This window comes from Delphinus delphis, chromosome 2, assembly GCF_949987515.2.
Source record: "Delphinus delphis chromosome 2, mDelDel1.2, whole genome shotgun sequence".
Classification (NCBI taxonomy): domain Eukaryota; kingdom Metazoa; phylum Chordata; class Mammalia; order Artiodactyla; family Delphinidae; genus Delphinus; species Delphinus delphis.
The window spans coordinates 3902514-3924610 of NC_082684.1; the positions used below are offsets into that span (position 1 = coordinate 3902514).

Genomic DNA, 22097 nt, shown 5'->3' on the forward strand with positions numbered 1-22097 from the left:
AACAAAACAAAGGGTAATTCTCTCAAAATAAGAACAAATCTCCAAGAAACGGCTCACGGGGTATCTGAAGTAGAAAAATCATTCGCTGGATTTCAAAAAGCACTTTATGCCTGAATCTCCCCTTAGCTCATCGATGATGGCAGTGCTTCTTCACCCCACGTTACTGTGACTTTGGCAAAACAAAAACAACTAAGCAAAAAGAGGAACGCGTGACTTAAATCATTACCTGAAAGAACTATCAGAAGCTTCACTGGTTAATATACTTCCTTGAATTCAAAACATCCTTTCCTCTCTCATTTCCAAACTATCTTCACCCTTACAACAAGTAATACTTTCCAGTACACACTGTAAACATCAGATATAAAAACAGTAGAAGGAGACTGTCCAACTTCAATCCTTAAATGAAACACGAGACAATCATCCTGGGGATCTGGGCATGATACCTCCCACAGGACCCAAGAAAAACTCCTCTGACCTTAACAGAAAATGTTGACTTGAACCCTAAGCATGAAAGAAAACTTGTAGGGTACTATCTAGTCATTTACAAGCAGTACGGATTAAAATACCGTGATGAACTCATTTTCCCTGGAAACCCAACATGAGTCCTGATAAGGACAGTACTGCTATTACACTATACACGACAAGGTGTTTTTTTTTTTTTTAAAGAAAAACGCATTTATTGATTTTTGATAATGGCAAATGTGATACATGATCATCATGGAAATTTTTTAAAATTATAAAGATTTACTCATAAAAGGGGAAAATCCACATAATCACACTATCTAAAGGCAGCTACTATTAACAGTTTGCTTTCTATTCCTCTAGAACACAGTCTCCCGGAAAGGTAAGGGTAGACTGCGTAAGGGCACATTCTGCATCTTTTTTTTTTTAATTGATTAATTAATTAATTTTTGGCTGCATTGGGTCTTCATTGCTGCACGCGGGCTTTCTCTAGTTGTGGCGAGCAGGGGCTACTCTTTGTTGTGGTGCACGGGCTTCTCACTGCGGTGGTTTCTCTTGTTGTGGAGCACAGGCTCTAGGTGCGTGGGCTTCAGTAGTTGTGGCACGTGGGCTCCAGTAGCTGTGGCTCGCGGGCTCTAGCGCGCAGGCTCAGTAGTTGTGGCGCACGGGCTTAGTTGCTCCACGGCATGTGGGATCTTCCTGGCCCAGGGCTCGAACCCATGTCCTTGCATTGTCAGGAGGATTCTTAACCACTGCGCGACCAGGGAAGCCCCACACCCCACATCTTATTCACTGACTGCTACAGAGTAATCCAGCACCAAAGATGTGGGTAATTCTAGAGAGGTCCATCTTGACGTGAAGCACTTTTGAGCCATCCACTTCATTCAACCATTGATCTAACCGATTCCTTTTCTGACCTGCAGGTGGTTTCATCTGTGACTAAGACTAGTCTTAGTGCCCTTGTCCAGGCAGGAGACTCTAGAGTGAGCATTACTGAGCCTCTGACATCCCAAACCTTTCTCTCTGGAAACTGACAGCCCAGGGGGAGTTAAGAGTTGTCACAGGTAGTATGTGAGGGCTTAACCTCAGGGGGCAAGGCAGGGAGGCCATTCAGAATGACCTGGAGAACACATGTAAGCAAAGCGCTGCGACCCAGGAAACGCCGTTTCTGACCTGCTCCCAGGTGGCGCTGGTGCTGCGGCCTTGGGGCAGCGCTCTTTGAGAAGAGTGGTTCGCACACTTTTTGGCCTCAGGACCCCTTTAAACTCCTAAAAATGATTGAGGATCCCAAAGAACTTCTGTTTATGAAAGTTATATCTATGGATATTGACTGCAGTAGAAATTAAAGCAGAGGAATTTTAAAAATATTCATTCATTAAAAAATAGCAAACCCATATGTCAGTATAAATATAAATTTATAAAAAATAAATTTTTCATAACATTTGCTATTTCATAAAACAACTCATATTAAATAAAAGTATTTCCCAAAACAAATTCAGTGAGAAGAGTGGCACTGTTTCACATCTCTGCAAATCTCTTTACTGTCTGGTTTAATAAAAAACAGCTGGATTCTTACATCTGCTTCTATGTTCAGAATGTTAATTTGGTTGAAATATAGGAAGACTGTCTCCAGCAGATATGTAGTTGGAAAAGGGAGGGGTATTTAATAGCCCTTTTAGATATTGTGGACTTCTTTGATACTACACCAAAACTTGGTAAGTGGTAGTTTACTAAAGGTTAGCTATTCTGTGGAATCATAAATCTTATCAATGAGGGGGTCTCTAATTCACGAAAATCCACTGGTGTGTCTTGCATTCTGAACGGCTCTCTGGCCGATGAATGATTTGGGATCATCAGTTTTGGTCATTTAGAAAATACTGGCCTCACTGAATTATGTGTATTCATATATTTTAAATATATTGCCTATCGGACTGGACTGCTATGCTTTTTAAAAACAGAGTTATTGAGAGATAATTCACATATAACACAATCCGCCCTTTTAAAGTGTACAATTCAATTGTTTTTAGTATACCCACAGGACTGTGCAGGCATCACCATGCCTCACTCCTTCTGTCGTGTGTATTAAGGATCTAATTCATTCATAACGACACCAATCTCAGCAGGAGAGCTTGCAGCACCCGGAAGCTGAAGCTTGCACTGGTGGATACAAATCTTTCAAAATCCAAAATTTTGCCTGAAAGCTCAAATTTTATCTTTGGCAACAAACACTGTCAATTATTTTCCTTAAAGTGACATTCTTATTTTATTTTGTGAGAAAATGCTCCCTAAATATCCAAGTCTGAATAACCTGTTTGTCAATCTTCAAGTAAAAATGGTGTTCTGTGAAAAAAGTGGCTACACTATTAGCTTGATTTCGCTATCAGTGTTTTCACTACGAGAAAAATGCCAATGCCTGAAAAACAGATTAGCCAATTGAAAAAAAACAAAAACAGATGGCTGACTATATTTTAAAAATGAGTGAAATTAAGAGATAATGGAGTTTATGTAATTTAGGCCTGAGAATTTAGATGCCAGGAGTTTCCCTTCCTGAGTAATTCTCCTTTTCATCCTCATCTCCCTGAACCTAAGTTTTTGAAATCTGGAAAATAAAAGTCAGGCTAGAGGATCTATAAGGTTCCGTTAATTTCTAGGACCACAGTCTATGATGTATAAAAATACACAGCACACGTGAAAAGATGCTGAACATCATTAGCCAAGAGGGAAACGTAAATCAAAACCACAGTGAGGTCCTACCTCACGCCTACTAGGATGGCTACCGTCAAAAAGACAGATAGTAACAAGTATTGAAAATGCGGAGAAACTGGAACCCTCATACCCTGCTGGTGGGAATAAATGGTGCAGCCACTTTGGAAAGCAGTCTGGCAGCTCTCCAAAACGCTAAACACATAGTGTTAACACGTCACCAGCAATTCCCCTCCTAGGTGAACACTCAAGAGAAATGAAAACATATATGCACAAAAATCTTGTACATGAATGGTCACAGTAGCATTATTCATAACTGCTAAGTAGCAGAAATAACCCAAAGGTCCATCCACGGATGAATAGATAAATAAAATGTGGTATATATTCATATAATGGAACATTATTTATTTATTATTTTTAAAATTTATTTATTTATTTATGGCTGCGTTGGGTCTTCGTTGCTGCGGGCAGGCTTTCTCTAGTTGCGGCGAGCGGGGGCTACTCTTCGTTGTGGTGCGCGGGCTTCTCGTTGCGGTGGCTTCTCTTGTTGTGGAGCACGGGGTCTAGGCGCGCGGGCTGCAGTAGTTGTGGCACACGGGCTCAGTAGTTGTGGCTCATGGGCTCTAGGGTGCAGGCTCAGTAGTTGTGGCGCACGGGCTTAGTTGCTCTGTGGCATGTGGGATCTTCCTGGACCAGGGATCGAACCCATGTCCCCTGCATTGGCAGGCGGATTCTTAACCACTGTGCCACCAGGGAAGTCCCTGGAATAGTATTTATCAATAAAAAGAAGTTCTGACACACGCTACAACATGGATGAAACTTGAAAACATTATGCTAAATGAAAGAAGGCCACATAGTGTATAATGCCATTTCTAAGAAAGATCCAGGTTAGGCAAATCTATAGAGACATAAAGTAGATGAGTAGTTACCAGGGGTGGGGAGTGGGGAGTGGGGAGTGAGGGAGGAATGGCAGTAATGGTTAATGGGTACGGGATTTCTTTCAGGGGGATGAAAATGTTACAAAATTAGATGTGATGATGCCTGCACAGTCCTGTGAATACACTAAAGACAACTGACTTGTACATTTTAAAGGGGTAGATTGTATATGTGAATTACCTCTCAACAACTCTGTTAAAAAACATACAGCAGCACAGTCTAATAGGCAACATATTTAAAAGAAGTAAGCGTAAGAAGTATAACATCTGTTGAGCTTTGGATTCTTCACAGTAAGTGGGCATTAATGTCTTTAAAAATACTATGACAGGGACTTTCCTGGTGGTCGAGTGGTTAAGACTCCACATTTCCACTGCAGGGGGCATGGGTTCGATCCCTGGTTGGGGAGCTAAGATCCTGCATGCCGCATGACGCGGCTGAAAAAACCAAAACAAAACGAAACAAAAAACAACTATGGCAAAACAAAAATACACACACACACACACACACACACACACACACACACACACACACACACACACACACACACACCAGGCAATCCTTCAAGCAAGTTGGCTGAGTGCCACTTCAGTGGTACGCACACCAGGGGCGTCCAGAGGGAACTACAAAGGGGCCCCCATTTTTTCCACCTGCCCTGCTGGGTCCAGGCACTGCTTGGGGTGGAGGCCTTCCGCTGGCTGCTTGAAATCTGCACCCACTCGCTACTCCTGAGAGGGTTAGAAACCACTGCCAAGTACCATCCCCACCACACGCCTTCTTCATCATCATATCTGTCATCAATGCCTTCTGTCTTTATAGAAAACAAAACAACAGCAAACAAAACACAAATCCTCTCTGCCCCACACCACTCATTCAAGCTCGAGGTAAGGGAACGGCTGTGCTCTCTCCTGCCCTCGCTCCAGTCAGAGGACAGAATGGACGGTCTGTCCCCTGTTCTCTCAAGTGACGCGGAAAAGCGCCTCTTGTGCACATACCTTCATGGGACAGTGTAACTCATCTTGTACCAGATTTCTCTCTGCACCTTCTTCCCGCTTCATGGGCAGTCCTGTAACTCTACCTACTTCCCCCGTTTCACCTTCTTCACTGCCTTCCCTTAACCTAAAATGACACATGACTGGTCAGAGCCTTGGGAGGGCAGAAGCCTTGGTCACCACTCTACTTCCTCATCTGAAAAAGTGCTCAGTGGATGCCCGGGAAGTGTCTGCTATGTGCTTTAGGGGCAAAATAAAGTGGCCAATACTCTGAAGATGGCTTGAATTTCCGGGTGGGGAACAAAGCTAAGACGGCAGGAGGAGAACCTGGCTATTGGGACATGGTTTTAACAGGGAGACGAGGAGTAATGATTATTTAATCTAAAAAAAGTCTCAAGGGCTTCCGGTCTCCTAGGTGGTTCTGGTAATGCGCACCGCCTCTGTGAAACGCACGGGAGAGACTGATTCAAGCAGGCAGGCCTGACGTGGTGCAAGGGCAGGCCTCTGACCCCAACCCGCCAAGCCTCGCCTCACTGGGCTCCGCAGACTCCTCCCTCCTGGGTTAAGAGTGGGACTCAGGGACTGCAGGCAGCCGAGGCTCTGTCGAAACTGAAAAACCTTCCATACGTGTCATTTAATATAGAATAAATTTATGTGTTTATAAATTTAATAGATGACATATTAGTACATGTAATTCAAAAAGAGAATGAATTTAATATATAATAAAGCAGCATTTAAAATCGACGGAGAAAATGGAATGTTCAACACACAATGTAGGGACTAATGATTTTTCAATCATTTTATAAGACAAAGTTATATCCCTACCCTGAGCCATTGAAAAAAAAAGTTCCAGGAGGATTACAAAATGTACTGTGAACAACAGAATTATGAGAGTGTTAGGAGAAAGTATTAGAGATTTTTCTTTGTGATTCTGGGGTTTGGGGGGCCTTCCAGAGTAATTGAGAGTTGAAACCGAGAGGGAAAAAAAGACATTCCGCAATTTTCCTTAGTCTGAATGGGTGAGGTTTTTGAGGATTTACTGCTCAGTATATGCTTGTGACGGTTCTTCTGGTGGGAGTCTGGTGGAGGAACCCAAACGGCTCTCACAGTCCTAGGCTGACTACATGCTGGTAAATTCTGAACTGTAAGAGTTAACAGTAATAAATTAATCAGGTTGATCTCAACTTTGGATACAACAGATTGTGAATGCAAAAAGAACACGACTTTCTTTTTCCAAAGCAAACACACTAACGTAAGAAAGAAACATATTTTAGGTCAACAAGTCTAGTTAATTTTGAAATATATAGCTTTGGGGAAAAAGTCAGAAACTTAAGTTGTTCAATGGAAATCAGCATTTAAAATTTTATGTTAAGCCACGAGGATTCCCTAGTAACTGGGGAGTACTATTTCAAAAGCAGACAAAACACCAACAATTCAAAAAAACTCAAGAGAAAACTGGAGTTCAGTGTCAAACGTAAGAGTTTTAGTAATGGTATCACATGACATGTTTCCAGGCGGTAGTGACTGAGGTCACAATGGGACCTGCAAAGGACCCGGGAACAGGAGACTGAGATTTTGGGGCTGAATGAAACCAACGATGAACTAACTGCAGGATGACAAGAGCTGGGTGCATCTCAGCTCATCAGGGTGGACTGTCCTGACACCAGCTTGGTCCCACCCCTGTCTTAACTCCTCCCCATCATTAGAATTTTCCTGTACATGTATGGACAACATGCTTACTTCTAAATTATATATGAGCACTATTACATTAATGTTATATATCTTAAAAAAAATTTAAAGAGGGTAAGGCAGTAAGTACAAATGAAAGTTCTAACATTTCTACCCCACAGGGTAGTTGTGAGGATTAAACGAGTTAACACATGTAGGGCACTTTCGTCCCTAGAAGGTCCCTCGCTGTAATCCAGGACATATTACAAAGATTTTCGTTCTTCGAGGTACAAGTACAAATTTTTGAACAGCAGGATTTTTTCGTGGCAAGTGTCATGTTAGGCTCAAATGTCTTAGCACAGTCTAAGAATATCAGAGGCCTGTTTGTAACTCAGGTTTGGGACACGCTGGTTAAACCGTAATCACTTACCATATGGACTACTTCTGGGTAAATAGGCTCTGTGATCACATTCCGATTATGGGTGATATATTCTACCATTTCACTTAAAGCAGCTCGTTTTACTTCCTTCCACTTTAGGTCACTTAGTGGATCGGAAACAAAGTCAAAGAGGACACAACACTGACGTAACTTCTGGATAAAAAGCTTCTCTTGATCAGCAGGAGGAACATCTGAAAAGGAGAAAGCAAAGTATATTGACTGCAGAAATGCTTAACCCAGAATTATTGTGAAATACTTTTAAGCTTTCTACTATTTTTATTTCGAATTAATAGAGATTCAAGAAACAAGAGATGGGGCTTCCCTGGTGGCACAGTGGTTGAGAGTCCGCCTGCCGATGCAGGGGACACGGGATCATGTCCCGGTCCGGGAAGATCCCACATGCTGCGGAGTGGCTGGGCCCGTGAGCCATGGCCGCTGAGCCTGCGCGTCCGGAGCCTGTGCTCCGCAACAGGAGAGGCCACAATGGTGAGAGGCCTGCGTACCGCCAAAAAAAAAAAAAAAAAAAGGAATAAGAGATGGGGTAGGGGTGAATAGAGGTTAAACATTCCTTAAAGAAAATGAAAGGAAAAAAGAACAGCTAGTCACTGCTCAGATCATATGCTTCGTATGATAAAGTTTCTATACTTTTTAACTCTCTGAAGCCACGTCCAGAGTTACTGTTCAAAATAAATTCCTTCTAAATGCATTCATTCAACAAACATAACCTAGCACCAATGATCACATGCTGGCACTGTGCTGGGCAGTGGAACAAGAGGCAAAAACCACAGCCCCGGTGTGGGGTGAGGGGCACGGACACCCACACCGCGTGACAGCTGCAACAGGTACAGGCAAGGTAAGAAAAGGTCACAGGAAAGATGCTCCCTCAGGTCTGCTGTTGCTCTGGACTTCCAGGGGAAGGGCACGGTGGCCGTCCATTGGCCAGCTGGCAAACAACAAGTGGCATCAGTGTGGAGCTTGCCCAAACGAGCTGTCACACACACGCTGTGAGGGTCTCCACCCTGGTGCCCCACACAAAGCACATCTCCTCCTCAATGTGGGCTATGGTCAATGCACATTACACACGATGTCAACAATGTAGAAAGAGTGCAAATGATAATATTACTGAGGGAGTGCTTACCAGGGCCAGGTGCCATATTAAAAGTTTTATACATATTTACAAAATGTAATCTTTGCAATGACATAACAGAGACGAGATACAGGCATAGAGGGTCAGTGCAGGGCTGGAAAGTGATGGAGCTCTGTGTGACTTTCTAGAATTCTGGGAGGTCTGGAAAACTCCAATCTGCCAGTGTGAGTTTGACAGCTTTTTTCAGTGAAAATGAGATCAGTGGTGATATTAACGAATAGGGTTTATAGACACATTGACTGAAATGTGTCCAAGATCTGCAAAATGGCTCCAAAGATCTCCATGACTCAGTGAACCAGTATTTTCCACGTGATCAATAAATGGTGTTACAGTATCAGTCAAGGGCAAAAGAGCCATTCAAAGGGCAAGAGAGTCCACTGGTTTTTGTTTTTTAAAATTAATTAATTTATTTATGGCTGTGTTTTGGGTCTTTGTTGCTGCGCGTGGGCTTTATCTAGTTGCAGTGAGCGGGGGCTACCCTTCGTTGCAGTGCGCGGGCTTCTCACTGCGGTGGCTTCTCTTGTTGCGGAGCACCGGCTCCAAGCACGCGGGCTTCAGTAGTTATGGCACGTGGGCTCAGCAGTTGTGGCGCACGGGCTTAGTTGCTCCGTGGCATGTGGGATCTTCCTGGACCAGGGCTCGAACCCGTGTCCCCTGCATTGGCAGGCGGATTCTTAACCACTGCGCCACCAGGGAAGTCCCAGTCCACTGGGTTTTAATGTAATAAAGTGTATAGAGAGTTTATTCACATGGTTTCAGATTCCACATTACAGATTCGTTCAAGAAACTTCTCGTTTGTTAAGTTTTGGTGTAGTAAAGAAAGAAAATGTCCACAACTATCTGAAAAGCCTATTAAAATACTCCTCCTTTTCCCAATCAGTGTCTTCCTACATTGTTTCAACCAAAACATGTGGCAACAGACTGAATGCAGAGGCACACAGGAGAATCCAGCTCTCTCCTATTAAGCCAGACATTAAAAAGATATGCAAAAAGAGAAAATGATGCCACCCTCTCACTAAACTTGTCTTTGTTTTAGGAAATATGGCTATTTTCATAAGAGTGTGATATTTCTGTTAACATGTAATAAGGTTTATTATTTTTAATGAATTAATAAACACATTTTTTCTGGTTTAATTTCTAGCGTGGTCAGTATCGGTAGCCAAATCCGCATAAACAAAAGCTCTCTGGGTCCTACATAGCTTTTAGGAGCGTGAAGGGGTCCTGAGATCAAAGCTGCTGAGTGCCCTTCCCCACAACAGCCGGCACCCCAGTGGGCGCCTGGGGGCAGGGCCTGGCGCTCCTGCTTCCCCCCCCCCCCTCTGCCTCAGAGCCCGCCCCACCCACCCTGCTTTCCTTTCCTGCCCTAACCGCCCCCTCCTGTTCGGGGTTCTTGCTCAGGCCTCCCTCCCTGCCTGGTCAGAGAGGACGTACTCCTGGGCTGTCTTTAAGCTCCTACTGCCTTGAACAGGCAGCTGCCTTGCTGGGCACTTCTTCCCCATCTAGCTGCTGTCTGCAGACAGGTCCCAGGTGATTGTTTCCTGGTTCTCGGTACCCCCTAATGCCCAGTGTGGAGTCCTGCAAACAGCAGGCACTCAGCACAGACACCGGAATGGCCCATTTCCTGGGGAGCTCCCCTAGTTCCCACACTGCACGCAGAGGTCAGCAGTGCACAGCCGGTCCAAGGGGTGAGGACATGCTGCCTGAAGGGGACTCAGGGGACCATGGGAACCGAACTGTGATCCAGAAACATTCTGAGTCCAGGTGACTGGAATCACTTAAATGAGTAACAGTCACTATAATGTGTGGGTATCTGTACATGCAGATATCCAGCCCTTTTCAATGAAAAGCTCTGTGCTTGACTTCAGTCCTCACTCAACTCTACACCTCTGCTCACCCTCCACTTTGCCAGGATCATCTTAAATGAGTGCATTTTGTAGCCACAGCTTGCATACGTGGAACCTTCTGGCTTTCTCATGTCCTTGGTGCCGCAGAGAACTGAGAAGCCCACATCTACCCCTAAGAGTCACCTGATGATGACTTAGCTGTCACCAAAACACTAAAACAAACCTATTATGATAAGAAGGAAGAGCAGAGTAAAATCTTTTTCTTTTTTCATAGAATTTCTATCTAAAATTCTTCTAAAAAGCAAGGAAATCTCAACTTTCTGGAAATTGTCAATTCTCCCAGGGCTCCAGACAGCTAAGGTGTTACTGTACTTTTTTCGTTTATAGTTTATAAAAAAAAAGTTTGTGACCATAATCTCATGAACTCTTTTATTATTATTATTTTTGTTTGTTTTTTTGCGGTACGCGGGCCTCTCAGTGCTGCGGCCCCTCCCGTTGCAGAGCACAGGCTCCGGACGCGCAGGCTCAGCGGCCATGGCTCATGGGCCCAGCCGCTCCGCGTCATGCAGGATCCTCCCGGACCGGGGCACGAACCCGTGTCCCCTGCATCGGCAGGCGGACTCCCAACCGCTGCGCCACCAGGGAAGCCCTCTTTTATTTTTTAACACCTCATTTGGTTACATTTACAACTGCACTGTTTAAAAAAAAGTATATTATACCAATCAAGTTGAATATAGTTGTAAAAATATTGCATCCATAGCCCCTATCGAATATTTCCATATGGTTTTTGAATGCAAGTTAATTTAGCTTCTTATTGGTCACCATATTTTAAAAATCTTTACTTTCTGCTGCGTTAACAGGACTGTACCACTGGGAATAAAAATGAGTGGAGGTGGCAGAAGAATATGCTTTTTTACCTTTATGTATTCTGATTCTTTAACAGTGTGAGTTATTTTTGTAATAATTAAAAAATAAGCTCTTTAAAAACTATTAAGTTAGCACTGCTAATCTTGAAAGAAGAAAAAAGGTATGACAGAATACAACCTGTATCTGACTTTACTGTTCTGATTATCATGTAATGTGAACCAAATGATAAAAACTAACTGGGACTGACACTGTTGGTATATTACACTTCAGTGTTTGGTATTCAAGAGTGCCTGACTCTTAGGTAATAAACCAAGACCCTGGATTTGACCCAATTCTTACAACTACTCCTACGAAGCAGAATTTTAAAAAAAAGAATGGATTTTGAATTCTGCCCATGAGTGACACTGGCTTACTTTAATTTCAAACTGTACACGGACTAATAACACCAACATTCTTGTTTCAGGACATATTAATGAGCAGTCTTAAGCCCGGAAGAGAATACCAACTAAATAGCATAATATGAGACAAAATTCTGTAGCCTGTGGGCACTGTCAGGAACCCTGTGACAGGGCTCTGTAACTAGAAAGGGATGTGAAGAGGACAGCTGCCCAGGACAAGTCCCAGGACACCACCCAGAGGCCCAACACCATATTGAGTCCTCTGACCTAAGAGAAAGAGGAACGTGGAAGAGGCAATCACCGTTTTGGCTGGAGAACACTGTTAACGTTAATTAATATATCCTTTTATTATTATTTTTCACGTTAAGTGCTGTAACATTCTTCTACACAAATAATATCACAAGTACCTTATGTTTGTATAAATCTTTTCGCCCCCTCCCCTCTTCCCCAAACTATTTTCACTGATCTGTTAATGTGAACTTGGGATACTTCCCAATTATTTCAAGGTAAATACTTGATGATACCAGGAGCAAACCACATGGACATACTCATGCAAAACCTGCAGGGGGCGAGGAGCAGAGAAAAGACTCCAACCCATGGCACCTGAAGGTGAGAACGGATCATCCTTCTAAAAACATACTTACTAAAGGGAAGCCTGTAATTAATAAATGACGCAAAGGGATGTTTAATGAAGTTACCTAGAGTGGGGGGCAGCCATTTCTGGCTTTGTGAGTCTTCCTGCTCCCACGGTGGAGGAGGGCAGCGTTCTCACATCAGTGGCACGCCAGACCAAGCTATAAGGAGTGGACACTTCCACTGACCCCTGACCTCCAAAGTGGAGGTGAGCCCTGGGGGCTACCCAAGGTGATGACAGTAGAACTTCTACTTATATTTTCTTCTGCAAAGAATAACAAAGTAAGATGTACTGATATTTAATATAGGAATTGAGCACTGGAGGTGTGTGCTTGAGACTACTCTACTGCCAGGTAAGTCTGATCAAGGGTCTGGAGGCCACTGCTGGGCAGTGGGCAGGCCTTCCCAAGTGAATCCTAAATGACTGAGCATGTCACAGCTGACTCCACAGGTGTTTTGAGCATTTGGGCACCTCAGTTACTGAAGGGACCGATGGACGTGACAATAAATTTTAACCACCAAATTGTAGGATAGGACATGATAAGGCTGCATCACTAAACTATCACTGTATGTGAAGAGGCATCATGTGAACTCTATTTGTGAGTAGAAAAACTATGGGAAAAAAAAAAAAAGCCAAGCCCACTTCCACATGACACGTCTTGGCGGTGAGGAGAAACATTCCAAGATACAAAAAGGACCAACTTTCAGTAGGACAGTCACAGAAAGACAGGCCTTTCTAGCACGGAGATGACGGCTTTTCTCAAATAAACATAACCCCAATGAGACAAAAAGCCAGAGCTGCGCAAACCACAGGCCCAGAGAACATCACCTGGAGAGATGCCCTCAGAGGCACGCCCGTAAGGGTGGGAACCGCTTCGCGCTCACTCATGTACTCTTCTGCTAAGCAGCCAAGGCAGATTGACTTTCAGAGACCCCCGTGCGTCCACCGCTCCCCGCCCCCCGCCCTCCCAGCACTTGTGCCACCTTCCTGATAGTATGGGGCCACGAGTCTACGAACATGTGCCTGTCCTGAGCCTGCAGACAAGAGACACCACACAAAACTGAAACCAGCGTGCAAACTCTCCAAAAGGACAGAGCCAATCCTTCAGCTCTGGGGTCCTCTTGTCTTTCCAATGTATTTATTCTTAGTACAAAGTGAGCAGGAATAAAGTTGAATCCAATTACTAACAATTTGGAGTAAATTTGGGATTCGTCATTAATATGCACTAATCCACTTAGTTCTATTTCGCATACGAGAACACTTAGCAGATGGCAAGTTTCCCCCACCGAGAACAGTTCGGCGGTATTGTTTTTGAAAGTAAAATTCATGCACCATTTTTGAAATGACCATTTCCCCACGGCCTCCTGCGTCTCCTCTGTCCTGGATCAAGTGTCTGTGGACACGAGAGCCCTTCTGCTGCACCATCGCTTCTCTGGGCACCAACACCACGGACTCTCAGAGCCTTACAATGGGCCTTACTATGTGTGAGACTAAGTTCCTTCCCCTTGCTCTGCTTCATGTCTTGACTATTCACGGCTCTTCAAATTTCCCCTATCAATATGGGGAGAACAGCAGTCGCTGCAATATTGAATCTTTCAATCCATGAACATGGAATATTTCTCCAATTACTTTTTTCCTTAAGTGTCTTTCAATAAAATTTTACAATTTTCTCCTAAAAACGTAAATCTAAAAAATAAATCATTTTAAGATTTATTCTTAGGTATTTATTAAGTTCTGATGCTACTGTAAATTGTACCTTTAAAAAGACTGAAGAATTTTCTAACTGCTGCTGCGATCTAGAAAAGAACAGATTTGGGGTATTACTTTTGTATCTAGCTACCTCGACTCTTACTAATCCTACCGGCGTATCTGCAACTCCCTTCGGTTTTCTGTGTATGCCACCCTCTCACTTGGAAATGCCCACACTGTTCTCTTCCCTGCCTGAGCAACGCGCTGCAAGGAAGCGGCGAGAGCGGCTCCCTCGTCTCCGTGCCCTCTCAGAGGGAAGCTCTTGCTAGCTCCCCACCCATAGCTCCCCACCCAGTTCGATGCTTACCCCCAGACTCTCTAGATAACGCTTCCCAGATTAAGGAGCTGACCTGTAGGCTCAGTGCCACCCCAATCCACATCCAACAGAGAATTCGGTGAAGTGCTAAGTGACTTCTAAAAGGTATTACGTGGAAAAGCAAAGGGTCAACACCAACCAAGACCCTTGGAGAAGAACGGCAGGGTGGGGGGACTTGCTGTTCCAGAAATCTAGACTCACCGGGGAAGCTTCATAAATGACAATGGCCCAGCCCTGTACTGCCACAGAGAACAGAGCCCAGAACAGGCCTGTACAGACGTGGATAACTGATTTAGGACAGACTGGATTACAGAACAGTGACGAAAGATCAGTCTTTGAAAATATGGTGCTGGGACAGAAAGGAAGGAAGAAAGGAGAAAGAAAAGAAGAAGAAATCGGACCACATTATATGCAAAAATAAAAAATAAGTTCCTGGAGGGTTAGGACTTCAATCTGAAAGACAAAACTCTAATGCTTTTAGAAAATAATACAAAAGAATATCTCATAGAGAGAAAGAAGTAGAGGACTTCTTACTAAGAACTGTAATCATTACAAGACTGATATATTGAACTATACAAAATCAAACATTTTTCTTCATCGAGACACCACAAAGAATGAACAGACAAGCCACAGAGTGGGGGAACTATTTGAATACATATAGCCAATGAATTAATGTCCAGAATATGTAAGCATTTCCAATAAATCAGTAAGAAATATTCAGAGTACCAACAGAAAAGTAGGCAAACGTCTTAACCAAGCACTTCATGAATATACCCCAAAGCCTAATCACTCGTGAAAGGCTGTCACTCATTTATGGCCAGAGGAATGCAAATTAAAACCACAACGAGAGGGACTTCCCTGGTGGCGCAGTGGTTAAGAATCCGCCTGCCAATGCAGGGCACATGGTTTGATCCCTGGCCAGGAAGATCCCACGTGCCGCGGAGCAACTAAGCCCGTATGCCACAACTACTGAGCCTGCGCTCTAGAGCCCATGTGCCACAGCTACTGAAGCCCGCGTGCCTAGAGCCTGTGTTCCGCAACAAGAGATGCCACCATGGGCTTCCCTGGTGGCGCAGTGGTTGAGAATCCGCCTGCTGAAGGAGGGGACACGGGTTCGTGCCCCGGTCCGGGAGGATCCCACATGCCGCGGAGCGGCTGGGCCCGTGAGCCATGCCGCTGGGCCTGCGCGTCCGGAGCCTGTGCCCCGCAACGGGAGAGGCCACAACAGTGAGAGGCCCGTGTACCGCAAAAAAAAAAAAAAAAAAAAAGAGAAGCCACCGCAATGAGAAGCCCACGCACCTCAACGAAGAGTAGCCCCCACTCGCTGCAACTAGAGAAAGCCTGCGTGCAGCAACTCAGACCCAACACAGCCAAAAATAAAAATATAAAATAAATTAAAAAAAAACCCACAATGAGATATCACAAGACACCCAAAAGAATGGCAAAAAGTCTGAGGAAAACAAGTGTTGGGAGGAGCTGTGCTCGGCTGGAGTTCTCACACGGCTGGGCAGGGCTGTGGGGTCTGGCGTCACCAAGGACAGAGGCAGACAAATGTGCCTGTGAGCTGGGAATACAGGACCTTCCGGGAGCTGCAGGGGTGCCTGGTAGGGGTGCTGGTTACAGAAATATTCGCTTTGTAATTATTCATGACACTCTTTAGTTGTTCTATACGTGCTGTGAGTCACATTACAAATTAAAAAGGCCCAGGATCCGTGTCTAAGGCAAAAGGTCCTCAAGAACACACAGTGAGACACGAGCCTCCTTCCTCCACAGCCACCCTCTGCCTCCGACTCTCCTCCCAAGAGGCAAGCGCGGCAGCCGGCGCCTGGGTCTCCCAGAGCCGCCCAGCACGCACACTCCAGGCACAGGTATATGTGGCGTGTCCTCCATGACAGCTTTAGGGGAACAGACACCGACAATCTCCAAACTAACCTCCATCTACTTGGGACACGGACACACACGATCCCAGCACATTTCCTAACGTCCCTATGCGGTATTTGTGTGGAAGAATTTCAGCTCTGGATATCTTTTTTTTTAGTTGAAAAATTTCCCAGTCCAGATGAAATCTAAGTGATCTCTAACTTTTCTAATTATATAAAGTTTCTCCCTCTTCCTCTGAGAGAAAAGATCAGCAATTATGACTCCAGATGTATAATATAAAAATTGTGGTATGACTTATCAGATCTAAAGCATCTGGTATGAAGCAGAGCAGAGCAGGCACCAGCCTTGAACACGTGGAGCCTGTATCGTAAGGAATTAATTAAAAAATTTATCCGACATACACATGCCAGGCACTGTACCAGGCATGACAACACAGAGATAAATTTAAACATGATACTTGATCTAAAAGAAAATAACAACTAAAACATATGAGAAGTGTACTGATGTGTGAGGTGTGATGGGGCCTGGGGGGGCAGGGTGCAGGTGCAGGAAAGGGTTTCCTGGGGTGCACTTGAGCTTGGCCTTGGAGGGAGGGCAGGAGCCACATCAGTTCAGGGAGGCTGAGGCTCACTGTGGAGGGACCGGGGCCACGCTCAGCTGCAAAGACTTTATCTACAGGTGCCCACTTCTCAAATCGGAGGGCCTTGAAGTTACAGGGCAAATTCTCCTGGAAAACCAATTTTCCTCAAAAAGACAGAGGCTTAAATGAGAATAACAGATTACATTTTACAAACCCTAAATTAATCACACTGGATCTTTAGTCAAACATTTTTCATAGAGGAGGAACTCTGTCTTGTTCATTACTTTGTCCTCAGTATCTAGAACTGGTCAAGCACATACTGGGACCTCAAATATGTGCTCAAAATAAAAAAGGCGATCTGAAAGAAGGAAATTCAGGTAATTTAACTGAGCGGTGCCACAACTTAAACCATATTTATATTAAAATAATGACACATGTGTCAGAGTAGAATGCAAAGTCCATATAAACTTAGGACAAAATCAAGTTCTTCCAAGAAACTTGGATGCTTGTGACAGGCATTTCAGCACTCTGGACTCTCAGAGGTTTGCATTTTGATAGAATAATCTGAGAAGTACTGCGAGTAGATAGCGTTGATCACAGAGGGTTTTTAAGCAGATGAGTGAGTGACACAACGTGACCTGGGAAAAAGATCTCTTCAGAAGTGACACGGGGGACTGAAATGAGGATGACAGAAGTAGGAAGATCTACTTCAAAGGAGAAGGCAACAGTCTGGGAACCAATTTCTCAGCCTTCTCGCGAGGCAGTCATGACACCAAGCACGGTTCCTCAGGGTGCTGGCCTAGCAGGGATCACTTTTGGTAACAATTATCTCTTACTCCATAAATCCAAACTTCTACAACTTGAAAGCATGATAAACATACTGAATGAAACACTCACTTCATGTAGATGATGTGATGAAACGAATTCTACCCTGATCCTTGGCACCTACATAATTCCAAAATTGAGTTAATCTCCTCAAACAGTTCCTAACTTGGTTGATGATGTTCAAAATTACAATAAATCTTTCTCAATGTCACAACGCCAAGTTGTCACAGTTCAACCATTCTAATGTTTACACTTTCTACGTTAACCTCCCACAGATCAAGTTCCTCTTTCCCTTGCTGTTTTCTCTTTCTTTCTTGGTGGTTCTTAAAACTAGGTCTGACCTACAATCCAGTGTCTTAGATCTGATGGGACTTCACCACACATACTGAGCCTCTGGTCAGGTTTCTCGATGGATGTTATTCCATTCAAATACAGCCCACGTGCTCCCCACGTCACGCTCTGTACTACCTAACGCAAGGAGCTAGTAACCAGCTGGTACCGCAAAGGGGCCAGAGCGCTCGTCTGGCTAAGCGTGTCGAGCACTGTCTACCTGCTGTTCGGAGAGAAACAACCAAGAGCACCAAGCCCTCCCTCCCTCCTGCCCTCGCTTGCGCTGGAGTCGCCCTTCTCTAGTCCTCACGGGTGGCATCCCAGTGCGCGGGCGAAGCGGAAGCACTGCCTGCTCTATTCATCTGGACGTAAATCTGGCGACGCAAGACTGCCCAGCAGCTTCTACATCGCCACTTTCACTTTAAACAAGTTTTGCTGGTGAAAACCATAGCTTGAAATCCACTGTGAACGTTCCCTCTGCAAATCCCAATTCTGTAGGTTACCAGCTTTGTTGCACTCGTTCACGAAGCTTACATCCTCCCTCTCACGGGAAAAGACCTACGACCCCCGGGCCGAGTCTGCGGTGGAAGTCTACCCAGGACAAGCCGATCTCGTGTAAATCCCACAGCCGACTGGCTTCCCCACAAACCTGGGCACTCCTCCCTCCAGCCTTTGAGACCTTCCCTCCCTTCTGGTTTTCCTGCCATTCTTCAGCCTGCCTTTATCTGCAGAGAAAGCGGTAATATTCACTTTGCTCGCGACTTTCCACCACTGACCCCCAGCCCAACATCCCTTTTTACACTGTGAAACTACAGCGTAAATCTATAAGGCAGATAGTTTCATTTCAGAAAGCGGTGTCTGAAGCCAAGGTCTAGTTCGCTCCTGTTCTCTGCACCTGAGAACCGGCAGTTTCACCGGGGACGGCGTGGGGGAGGCATGTGGGGCGAGGAGAGTCGGAAGCAGCGGGTCAGACTGAGGCGAGATAAAGGCCAGGAGAGACTGGTTTCCTCAGAGAAGCTCTTAATTACGGCAAGTGAACTTCTCAGTGAGGGCAGTCACATGGAAGAAACATACTGATTTCTAGCCTAGACCCCACCATAAAGAACATGGTGAAGTCGGGACAGGACTCTCAGCCTCAGGTTCCTTAAGCTGTAAGACAGCGGACACACATGGACATTCAGGACTGTGTCCCCACCTCCTGGCACAGGCGACGCACAGGAGGAACTCCACAGATGTCTGCTGAATTAAAGCCTTGGCTCTCTGACAGTTAAAGATTAAGACAGCTCGAATTCCTAGGAGCACAGAGATACAGCGCCAGCAGCGTTGACAAAGGCCCTATTTCCTGCTTAAGAACCTAGTTCTAGAATGCCTGTTGGGAACAAATTAGACAGACCCTCACCACTAGTACAAATCAGTAAACGTCCAGCACCTCTGGTTGTATCGCCTCATCCTTCACTTAGGCTGGCATTCCTGCTGAAGCATCACACCCCACCACTGCGCCTGCCGACCGACAGCTCTGGCAATGGAGAAGCTCTTGCCTAAAGTGCAAGGGCGGGCGTCATTCCAGGAAAACTGCTTTCACTACATTTCGCAAATAAGAGATGGCCAAAGGCAGGCTGCAGAACGTTTAATATGCTTACCAGCAGATAGAAGAGTGTGGAGTTGTGAGAAGGATATCCTGAAAAAATACATAGAGTCTTTTCAGTTTTTATTTGTGTTCTCTACTTCCTTTCTCTGTGTCTCAAATAGATATGAGCGGTTCTTTCTGGAAACAAGTTCTCTTAGGATGGATTCTGGGCTCTTCACGTATGTCTGGCTCAGGGCTGCAGCAAGCAATAAGCCTTGAAGGCCCGTGTGCCAGGTCCTGTGGAGAACGAGCCCGGATATCAGGGCTCTAAAGTGATACAGGCACCAGGACGCTGGGAACCACGAAATCAGGGGCCGTGTGCGCGTGTGTTGTGTGCCCACCCTCTGGGGAGGTGAAGCAGATAAAGAGCGGTGCTGGACGCCTCCCTCCCCCTCGCAGGAGCCGCCAGCCTCCTCACCTCCTCACATGCCCACCACCCCATCCCTCCAGGTCTAGTGTTAATTAATTAGTGCTGATGTTTACCTGTGCTGGGTTCCAGTCTTCAGCTCACCCGCCCATCAACTAAGCCCTGCTCAGAGGCCAGTCATGGTAAGGTTACCGGCCAGTGACGAAGAACGATACCCCCTGCCCCCGCCCCGTCTCCAAGGCTCAGCGCACTCTGAAGGCGGGGGTGGCCCACGCCCCTCCAGGGACATGGAGCGGAAGCCCTCCCCAGGGGCTTTCTGATGTCTGGCACTGAACTTGGCCTCATCTGGGGAGGACCATGTTGATAAAGACGGGCACAGCATCCTCCACCTCCGCGGTACGCTCAGCACACAGCAGGCGCTCGATGAATGTGCCACGAAAACTAACGACGGGACAAAGACACAACCGCAGGTGCTCCTGAGCAGTGATTCGACACCCCTGCGCAGGGCGTTCTTCTCAGATTAAAGCCTAATACGTTTAGTGCGTCATCCGAGGCGTTGACCGAAAGGTTCACTTGCCCTTGGAGAAAAACATGCCACCTAAGTATGTGACTTTTTTATTATTAGTTAAAACAAGAAACACTCTTGTGTTCTGTGTTGAAAGACATTTAGCTGATCCTTTTCTGCATAGCTGATCCCAGCTTCCATGGCAAATCGAGATGCTGCTGCTACTTGGCTCCTATCTTCTTGACATGCAGGGTTTGGCGAGGGGGAGAACCTGCTGGCCTAAGGAGGGCTCCGCTTGGCCACCGCGTGAGATGCTCCTGAACCTGGGAAGAGCAGCCCGACCCGCCTGTGGGGACGGCGAGGGGCAGAGCTGCAGGCGGTGGCAGGGGCCACACGGGGAGCTCAAACAGGCAGCTGCAGCCTCCGTGTCTCAGGGCAGGACAGGCATGGCCGGGTGGGGAGGATGAGGTGCCCCTCCTTTCAGACAGGACGCCAGCTCTCGGTCCTTTGCCCGCCTGGGCATCTGCTCCCTGTCTGCCTGTCGGCCTTGCCTGGTCCCCCCTGGCAGGCCCTTCCCTCTCTCGACCCTGAGAAACCTCTGTTCTTGACTGCTTTCTATATTTTAAACCAGAAGGACTTTATTAGAAAGGAGCACACCATAACGTACCCCCGGGGAAGCGCCTGTCTGGACACCGAGGGCACTCGTCCGACCTGGGGCAGGACGTGGCCTTTGGACAAGCCGTCCCTGTCCTCCAATGTTGGAGCCACAGTTGAATTTGGTGATCTGAGCTGGTGCCATTTGGGAAAACAAGGTACTTCCAAAGACTAGTTCTTTATGGTCCAAGTTTTATAGTTAAATCAAGACAACGGCTGCTCGGGGTACCTTGAGGTCATCACTAGGCACAGCTGCCCCCTTAGTTTCTAACTTTGAATCCTCCACTTAGCAGATATTTATTAAGCCCCCGAGACACCGGGCAGCAGTAGAACAAAGGCATTAAGAACTGGGGTGGAAAGTGAGAATACGTGGGCTGGAATTCCAGCTCCACCTGTAACTGCCTTAGTGACCTTGGGCAGAATACTTGATCCCTCTGGGCCTTGGTTTCCTCAACTGGGAAATGGGGTAACTACCCAGTGGGGTGGCTGTGAATTAGCAGACGTGGCGTGCTAGAGCGACACCTGAGATGGAGTGCGTCCTCAGTAAACGGTGCTGGTTTCTGGTTTCTGTTCATCAGATGCACTGACTTGTTAGCTTCTATCATTCAATCTTGTTTATGCTCCTACCCTTAAAAAATGTCTGTTACGGAAGCAACGTTTTTCATCCTCTCCAGGCATCTCCAAGCAGGCCACTAATGCACTGCACTCAGCAACTAGATCTGCACCTAACAAAGGACGACTCTCAGGCTGACGGTGTCTGGTTGTGCGTAACGCGATTACACGGATGTTCTGGCGAACAGGGCACCGCGGCCGTGCCCTGCTGCTCTGGTTCTCAGAACAGTGTTGGCGCAAGGGCAGCTACTTAACTGTTGGCCGAGAGGGGCTGAATGGACCCCAAATCCAATTATGACCCATGTGCCTGCTGGGTCATGGAGGAGCCAATCTCCCTGATGAGTTCATGGACGTTTTAGACTATCAATTCGTGGCGTAACGGAGTTTGAGTGGAAAAATATCCTTAAAATTTGGAAGGTTTATAAAGGATTACGGTGGAGCTGGGGTTTTCTGAGGGGCAGGGGTGCTACTTGAAGCTTACACGCGTAAGGAGGCAAGTTAAACTGGAAAGCGGCAAGCAGACCGGGGCAGCAGGAGACACTGCTGTGCCCCGTTTGGGACCAG

The 22097-nt window shown here is 46.0% G+C and overlaps 1 protein-coding gene across 7 annotated transcripts in view; it reads right to left on the bottom strand.

Moving 5' to 3' along the window:
• Nucleotides 1-22097, bottom strand: part of PPP2R5C (protein phosphatase 2 regulatory subunit B'gamma) — a 132604-nt gene that overhangs the window by 45760 nt on the left and 64747 nt on the right. For all 7 annotated transcript variants that reach the window (XM_060003912.2, XM_060003908.1, XM_060003909.1 and 4 more), the window contains one exon: nt 7189-7388. In XM_060003912.2, coding sequence (XP_059859895.2) covers nt 7189-7388 — 200 coding nt within the window. The remainder of the gene's footprint in view (nt 1-7188; nt 7389-22097) is intronic.